The sequence below is a fragment of the Protopterus annectens genome, chromosome 13.part0 (assembly GCF_019279795.1).
Source record: "Protopterus annectens isolate FY-2018-M chromosome 13.part0, PAN1.0, whole genome shotgun sequence".
Classification (NCBI taxonomy): Eukaryota; Metazoa; Chordata; order Ceratodontiformes; family Protopteridae; genus Protopterus; species Protopterus annectens.
Window position 1 is genome coordinate 964685642 of NC_056747.1, and position 9392 is coordinate 964695033.

At 43.1% G+C, this 9392-nt stretch overlaps 1 protein-coding gene across 1 annotated transcript; it reads right to left on the reverse strand.

Annotated features, from left to right (window-relative positions):
* Positions 1-7977: 7977 nt before the first annotated feature.
* On the reverse strand, positions 7978-9181 carry LOC122788376 (heat shock protein 30C-like). The gene has a single exon (XM_044055452.1). It carries the CDS (start codon positions 9036-9038, stop codon positions 8265-8267), a length of 774 nt encoding a protein of 257 aa, XP_043911387.1. The 5' UTR covers positions 9039-9181; the 3' UTR covers positions 7978-8264.
* Between the last annotated feature and the right edge of the window lie 211 nt (positions 9182-9392).

Here is a 9392-nt window from a genome sequence, read left to right on the forward strand (position 1 = left end):
CCATTTTAGAAACAGCAAGTTTTTTAAAAAGTTTTTTAAAAAAGTTTTCCTTTTTGATGTACTTATGTAGTGTGTTAGTTTTATTATTTTTAGATAGTTTAGATAGTTTAAATTGTTTTAAATTAGGGATTTGTTGGCTTTTTAGTTTGTGTGGGCCTTTAGCCTTTTTCCTACTATTAATCCCTTTAGCAGTCAGGTTTTTTCTGTGGGACTCTTAGTCCCATATTTGTATTATATTGTTATTTATATATTTTTATATATATATATATAATATATATATATATATATATATATATATATATACATATATATATATATATATATGTAGATAGTGCCTGGGTTGGGCTTAGTTGTTTGTGAATCTTTTACTGTTTTTTCTCAGTATGTCAGAGGATAGGAGAAAGGCCCATCCCAAATCGGGTTTTAAAAAATGCCCAGATTGTGCACAGAAAATGTCCATCACTGACGGACATATTCAATGTGTCTACTGCTTGGGGGCCAAGCACCTCCAAGACACCTGTAGCATTTGTCACTCCTTCTCTGTAAGAGTACTCTTGGAGAGAAGGAGGAAACTTATAGACAGAGGATTGCTACAGCAATCTTTTTCAGAGGTTTTGAATAGCCATGAAGGTGCTAGTGCATCTTCCAAATCTTCAAAATCCAAGTCTTCAGATAAGGTATCCAAAAAGGCTAAAATTTCAGAAGGAGGGTCATCGGTTCCACAGTCATCAAAGCCCAGTGTACCTTTGATTCGGAGCCAGCTCTCAGTATTGGAGCCGGTCTCCGAAGTTCCTTCTTCACCTCTGCTCCAGTCAGCACCTTTGGTGCATTCAGTGAAGTCTTCAGTCAGCTTTTCGGATTTGGACATGGATCGGCTAGTGCAGACTTGCCATATTGTTGTCGGCCCCAACCAGCTTGTCGGTGCTGAAGACCATTTAACCGAACTTGTCTACTTCTCCTCCGGGCCGTACTGGACTCTCGGAGTGGAGGGAAGTCGAACCGATAGTGGTTGGACCTTTGGAGCCGATATCCACTCCGGGATTATTGGCTCCATCTACTTGGATGTCCTCGGTGCCGACCGAGGGCTCTAGGAGCCAACGCTCTCCAGTCGGGTCTGGGGAGGATAGTCGCACCGACTCTCCCTATCTGGGCTTCGGCTCGGATGAGCTCAGCTCCTACCTCAGGCTCGGAGCCCAGGGTTTTGGTGCAGGAGGATCGGACGGTACTCTTGGGTCCATCCACTCCTCCTTGTCTGAGCCATGGTTCCTTCAATGCTATGAGGAGAGTTTTGTCTCCAAAGACAACATCAGCATCAGTTCAGCTTTTCCTCTCCCCTCAAGCTCCTATGTCTATGTCTGCATCTACCAACCCCTCTAAGCGTAGAGACCCTGAGCCTCAAGTACCCCCACAGGGTGTTCCCTGCTCTTCTGAGACCTCCACAGACCCTCCCACTGAGGAGGTACCCAGAAAGAGACTGTGCAATAGGAGGCACTTAGACTCCCCACAGGAGTCTTTGACATCTGACATGGACTTAGATGAGTCAGAAGGGTCCCCTCGGTCTCTCTCTGAGGATATCTCTTTTGCAGAGATACTAGAGGTCCTTAGTCAGAGGGGCGACTAGCAGTCCAAGACCCCTACTGAGGATGAGTCTGTGCTCTTGAAGGCTTTTGGGTCTCAACTTTCCACTTCTTGGGTGTCTCCGCCCTACGACGAGCTCATGGATCTGATCTCTCATAAGGCGTGGGAGTCACCGGAGGCCATGGAACCTATCCCTTGTAGACCTAATAAATTCATATCTGCCCCAGTCGATAAACTTTTTTGACAAAAGGAGTGCCTGTGGATGCCATGGTGGTGGCTGCAGCCACCAAAAAGGAAGTATCTGAGACATCCTCTTCTATCCATCCCCCTAACAGAGATTCCAGGGTTATGGATAGATATGGGAAGCGCATGTTTAGTTCTGCGACTTTTTCTTTGTGATCACTGAACTACTTGACCCATTTCCTGAAAGAGCTAGGAGATACTCTCCAGGGTACGGTAGCTGCAGGAGTGGCCGATAAAGTCAAAGCCCAGCTCACTACCCTTAACTCAGTAGTCAACTCATCCATGCGTCTCATATCCTATGCAGCTGATGGTTCGAGTAAAGCTGCTAGTTCAGGCATTGCTCTTCGCAGACAAGCCTGGATGCATCTCTGTTCTTTTGTGGAACCCTTCAAGTCTTCTTTTATTAATACCCCATTTGATGGCTCATCACTGTTTGGGCCCAAAGTAAAGGAAACCTTAACCAGGTGTGAACAGGAAGGCAAGACTTTATCTGCCATTGGGGTCCACTTTTCCACTCCTACTCGGCCCTACCCCAAGGGCCCTAGGGGGGATATGTGGTTCCGAAAAACTCAAGCAGCTTTTCACGACACACGTGGTGAAACCCCTCTAGAGGAAGAGGAGGGGGTTATAACGGAAGACGCTGCCCCCGTGGCAGAGGGGGTCCACAGCAACAGGGTGACAGGAGTCAGTTCTCTGGTCAGTCCTACCAGCGCTCCTGAAAGGGGGCCCGACTGTTCGGCTCTGGAGGCAGTCGGGGGTCGCTTGTCTTTGTACCCAAAAGCCTGGATAAACATAACATCGGATACTTGGGTACAAAGCATCATTTCCAGAGGATATTTCATACCGTTCTTTACCCCTCCCATTCCTATCAAAAAATCCCAGATGTTCCACCCAATCTCAGGGAACAAGCAATCGTAGAGGTCCACAGATTGCTAGAAAAAAGAGTCATCCAACCAGTCCCAGCAGACCAAGTCGGATTCGGAACTTACTCAAGATTCTTTTTGGTACCAAAGAAAACAGGGGACTGGAGACCAATCTTGGACCTCAACAGACTCAACAAGTTCGTAAAGAAAGAGAAGTTCCGAATGGTCATGCTTCAGTCCATTCTTCCTTTTTTAGGGAAAGGCGATTGGATGTTCTCCACAGATCTCAAGGACAAGTACTATCACATAAAGATGGACAGATGCTCCAAAGATCATCTGCACTTTTGGCTGGGAGCCAATCATTACCAGTTTTGAGCCCTGCCCTTTGGTCTCACTTCAGCCCCCAGAGTGTTCACCAAATGCATGGCAGTGGTCACGGCTCACCTGAGGTGTCTAGGATTCCAGGTGTTTCCATACTTAGACAATTGGCTCCTCACCGCTACCACCGGGCATCAATTGACTCGGGCAACACAATACACTCTGACACTCTGCCATCAATTAGGCATTATGATCAACTTCGTAAAGTCTGCCTTATCGCCATCTCAGCATACCGGTTTTATAGGAGCAGAGTTAGATACCTCAACCACCACTCTATGACTCCCTATCGGAAGAGTCTCCCTTCTTCGCCAAAACGTCAGCTCACTGGTGTCAAAGAACAAAGCTACATCAGCAGAGGTATTGAAAGTACTAGGTTTGATGGCGGCAGCATTCCTAGCTATACCACTCGCAAGGATGCATATGCAAATCCTTCAATGGCTTCTTCTCACTCAGTGGTCTTACCAGAAACTACCAAAGCACCACATGATTCTTATCACGGATTCTTGCAGGAGAGACCTTCGGTGGTGGTTGACGTCTCTTCATGTTACAGTAGGGAGACCCTTTGTCCCCCCCCCCCAGTAGCCACTGTGACCACGGATGCTTCCCTAATAGGGTGGAAGGGCATTTTCAGGGAAAGACTGCCCAAGGCACATGGACAGATCAAGAATCACATCTGCACATCAATGTTCTAGAGCTGAGAGCGATACTTCTGGCATTGCAGTACTTTCAGGACTCTCTCCCTCTAGGGAACTATTGCAATTCAGACCGACAACATATCAGTAGTCTGGTACTTAAACAAGCAGGGTGGAACCAAGTCTTACCCCCTTTGTCGAGAAGCCCTCAGGGTTTGGCAATGGGCTGTGCCATCCCAGCGTTTTCTGTTAGCAACGCACATTCCGGGGAAATCCAACATCATAGCGCACAAGCTAAGCAGGGCAATATTAACTCCCTCACGAGTGGTCTCTCAATCAACAGGTTGGGGAGTTGATTTTCCACAAATGGGGCCAGCCTTGCTGCAACCTTTTTGCCAGCCACATCAATTCAAAATGCAGAATCTTCTTTGCCCTGATACCACCTCCCGGTCATCCCCCGAGAGATGCACTTTTACACGATTGGCCCCCGGGTCTCCTTTATGCATTTCCACCCTTCCCATTAATTCCAAGATTTCTACGGAAAGCAAAATCACTGGGAGGGTTATACTCATAGCCCCCTACTGGCCTCGACAGATTTGGTTTCCGTTTCTTCACCATCATCTGTTGGAGGATCCATGGATCCTGGACCCAGTTCTGGACCTTCTGACGCACCCGTCAGGGGACCTTCATCCTTCTCTATAGTCCCTGAAACTGACTGCTTGGCTAATCCACTTCCCCTAATTGCCAGGCTTCATTCAATTTCAGAAGATACAAGACAGATTCTCTTGTCCTCACAAGCCATCTACCAGGAAATTATATGGCAGCAAATGGAAAAGGTTCTCAATTTGGGCCAATGCGCAGAACATTGACCCTTTTTGAGCTCCGCTATCTTCCATTTTGGAATATTTGACAAAAATTTTTAAGGAAGGGGCAGCAGCTGCTACAGTTCGAGTTCAGTTAGCTGCTATCTCAAATTTTCACCTTGGTCTTGATGGCTCAATTATTATGAGCCATAAATTGTCCAAAACCTTCCTTAAAGGCGTTCTTCATATGAGACGTCTGATCAAAATTCCCTTTTCTCCCTGGAATTTAAACCTTATGCTGTCTCAGCTTATTCTTCCTCCCTTTGAACCAGCTTTTTCTTGTGATTTAAAATTCTTATCGTGGAAAACTATTTTTCTTGTGGCCATTACGTCTGCCTGCAGAGTGTCAGAGCTTCAAGCATTACCCATCAGACCACCCTACATGATCTTCCATGCTGATAGAGTATCTCTCAGAATGAACCCCTCTTTTTTACCTAAAGTCTGTTCTGAATCAAACATCAATCAGGTCATTGAACTACCAGTGTTCTTCTCCAACTACTCTAACAACTTAGAATATATGCTGCACAAACTTGATGTTCACAGACAGCTCAGATTTTATCTTGACAGAACTAATGATATTAGGAAATCAGAAAAACTTTTTGTAGCCATCTCAGAGGCAAGAAAAGGCAATCCAGTGGCTAAAACAACCTTATCTAAATGGTTATCCGATTGTATATCCTTTGTTTATGAAAATGGGAACATGCCTTTAACGCACAAACCAAAAGCTCATTCTACCAGAGCTTTCTCTACCTCTTCTGCTTTTCAAGCTAAATTGCCCCTTGACAATATTTGCGCTGCAGCCACTTGGTCTAAGCCTCATACCTTTATCACGCATTACAAAGTAGATAAGGCTTCTAGGGACAGGTCTTCCTTTGGTTCTACAGTACTGAAGAACATACTTCCACGAGCCACCCAAGGTTGAGGGTGCAAGGGACGCTACCCATCAGTGAGAATAATCGGCGAGATTAACAACTTCACATATAGAAGTTATGTACTTACCATAACGTTCCATGTGAGTTGTTTATCTTGCCTTTATTCTCACGTCCCTTCCTCCTTCCCCCTCCTGGCTGGCTGTTGACTTAAAGGCTAATGCCATCCTGGTTATTCAATATTTCTCTTCCCTTTGGGTACTTTTCTTCATAGATATATATGAGAGTATGTATAGTTTGTATATATGTATATATATGTATAGACTATTATTCGCAGCAAACAAGATCTGAGGTAATTCTAGCAGTGCATGGTGGGATAAGGGGCTGGTCTCTAGCTACTGGCAAACCTTGAGCTTGCTATCAGCCATGTCGGAGCCGAGGATTGGCTCCAACCCATCAGTGAGAATAAAGGCAAGATAAACAACTCACATGGAACGTTATGGTAAGTACATAACTTCTATTTCAGAGTTATACAAGTCATAATCAGAATCCTGAAAAAGGGATGCTACCTCATGAGATATCTGAAGTGCTAGGGAACAAATCTGGGACAGACTAATTCCACTTTAAGGAAGCTCACTGTTGTCATGGAAAGTATCTACAAGTGGTTACACTGAGATAACCACAAAAAATGTACTGTGACAAACAAACCAAAGCGCTGTCTTCACTGAAAAAGGGAATTTGGAACATAATTCAAGCCAATAAATCTGCAGAAACAGCAGCAGGAAGCCATGGTAATAGGAGAAGCAACAGGGGAAAGGTTATACTATATGGAAGGAGCAGACATTTGTCAAAAGTTGTTTCAGTGGACTAATCCTCCCAGTGTTTCATCAGTTATACTTTGCACATGTTGGACAAGTGCGCTGAGTAATTGTTCGCTTCAAACTGTCTGTAAGGGCAGAGCTGGATCCAGAACTAGATGACCTAGGGACTAACTAGGGCCTGTTGCTGGCTGGAAGGTCAGGCCTGGCTTAAAAAAAAAAAAAAGTCCATTAGCTCTCTAAAAATCCATCCTTCTAAACAGAGTTAAGTCCTAGAAACCTCAGCATCAGGACAACTACAACGTGCATACATCTGACTACACGAGAGATTCGAATAACAGCATGTCTAAAGACTCAAGACTGCAGAACAGATTTTTCAGTGAGGACAGAGATTATTCTATTGGCACCACAGGGTTTCAAAGCACACAGACGTACCTCTCACATGCAAAGTGTGTGTGTGTGTGTGTGTGTGTGTGTGTGTGTGTGTGTGTGTGTGTGTGTGTGTGTGTGTGTGTGTGTGTGTGTGTGTGTGTGTGTGTGATCAATGCGTACTGACTCTGATGTTACAGCCATATTTCCTATCACTTAAATTCTGTTACATGAGTGTTTAAACTCCTCCAGGTTATTTGTATAGCTAAGTAAAGATGGTAATTTATTGCATAACTTGCTTAATGACTGTTATGTACAAGTCTCTTTTACATCTGAATTTGTATAGTGGATTCATCATAAAAGAATGAGCTCTTAAATATCCTACTGGTTTGAGCAGATTCAAGCCCAACATCATCATCGTTTTGGATTTTATTGCTTTATTTTAACTTATTCGTATTTCTTGTCATGATTGTCTGTGCCCACTTGCAGTACTGAATAGGATGAAGAGAATTTCAGAGAATGAAGGCATAAATGGATTATCTGGATGGTATGAAACTATTTAAGGCATAGAATTAATGCTCTTAATGCCAATTAATAAATGTAAGCCTTCATCTGTTTCCCCCTAAAGTATTTTCTTGCTTTTGCCTATGAGAGGGATTCTTAAACTCGTGGACCACTGAAAAGGGATCTTAAACTTGTGGCCCTCAGGGCTGAAGCAGCCCTCAAATAAACATAATTCTGGGTGGAAGGTGCTATATTTCTAGCTGTGCTGACAACCTTCTTTTTGATTTTGAGACTGTGGCCCTAAGATGAGTGTACTGGTCCTCATTCAGTAATCCCGGTCATTTGAGTTTGAGACCCCTTGAATATTGTTACTGGGTTGCTGTTCTGTGTCTGACAGAAAGAGGGGGTGTTGCTGCTGAAATTGCATGACCTTAATATCATTCTGTCTATAAATATAAAAAAATGATTCCTAAACCTATTTCACAGTAGCCCATAAGTGACAGAGGTTCATAACAGGTAATTCATGTTTGATGACAGGTCACTTCCACACGCTGATGGTTTGACTGTCAGTGTTTCACTAGGGAGGTACTAGGTGCAGTTAGGCAGAGATACATTTTTCACAGTTTATCTCATTTTCATGCCACAGCTTTATTTACAAGAACTGGAAAACCCAGCCTACTGCATACTTTTACAGGTCTGATCCCAGTCCAACTCAAGGTGCAGTTTCTTAGATGCAGTTTCTTAGCACTCAGGTATGATCATTAAGTAACCTAAATAACAATTAACAAGTATTTTCTTTGATCATTTTGAGAAATCAAGTAAAGGTTCTCCGGTGTAATTATAACATAACAGCTCATTTATTTAAAATATGTGAGAAATGAAAACCAAATAAAATCCATAGCTATTATTACAAAGGTAAAGAAAAATAAATGAAGACTTACAAAAGTAATTTCTGGTCAAGTACTTTGTAGTAAAACAGAAAAGTAGTAAGTGCATCATACAAAAAGTAGACATTGCTAAATTTAAGTTTTTCTTCTTGATTTTTCTATATATTTGGAATATCTGAACAAAATAATATGTTCATAAAACATGAGGCAGCAATCTTATAACAGTTTGATTAAACAGTTAAATGGCTAAACATAGACCATTAAATAATAGAAATGTCCATCTCTGCATGTTTAGGCAGTCTGTGCAGCTGGAACCTCGTTTCCCTCATTTGAAGAGATTTCCTGCTTTTTGTTCTTGTCCGTTTTATCTGCATTCTCATTTCATCTTCCTTTCCACTGCTTGTGTCTGTGCTGATGGAGATAGGAATGTCTCTACCTGTCACAGCTGGTGAGGACAGTCGTGGGGCTGCAATGACAAGCTCACCATTGTGGGACAGCAAACAAGTTACTTCTTCAGAATTCACATCCTCTGGTAACAGGACTTCCTTCTTAAAGTGACTGCATTCATAGGAGAAGACTGTCTCGCCGTCCTCACGTTTCTCTTCATGTTTTCCTTCCACTGCGACTTTTCTTCCAGCTACTTTCACAGTCAGTTCTTCTGGGGAAAACTGTTTAACATCCAGAGACAGTGAGAAGCCCGTCTCATTGTTTTTTATTCTGATGCCATCACTTTTTCCCCTTCTGTTTTGTATCTTGTCCGTAGGAGGTTTTCTTTTCCTCTGGACAACCTCAGACTGTCGCTGATCGATGTAATCCATTTGTAGTTTGTCCATAGGAAGTTTTCTTTTCCTCCGGACAACCTCAGACTGTTGCTGAAAGATATCATTTATAAAACTAATCGCCCTTCTCATTTGGTTCAGGTCTCTCTGTAAGTCCTTTTCCATTTGTTCAAAGGCGCTCATGCTGAATGGCCAAGCTGTGAGTTCGGGCTCCTGTAAAGAATACAGAGTTCGATAAGCTGGAGTCAGTAGCATCGTGTCAGTCTGTTCACTATCTCTGTGTTGTTGCTGCTTCGAATATATTGTCAGAGTTACTGTCTCAGTGAGCTGAGCAGAACATTTTTTATACTTTCACTTTACATTCCCGGCATTTCCTGAATCTTCAGTGTTTTACCAGATTCAGCTATGAGGGTGTGGAATGAATGTATTATGCAAATAAGGTGCTCTGTAGTCCACCCTCCAATCATTTCCATAGAGAAGTCTGACACGTGCTGGAAAGTTCAGTTTCACAGAAATAAAACAAGTCAGTGAGTTAGTTATATTACAAGCTTCGAACACAGATTCTCTGTTTCACACATAGAATGTATCGACAAATGTGTGACTGCTGAA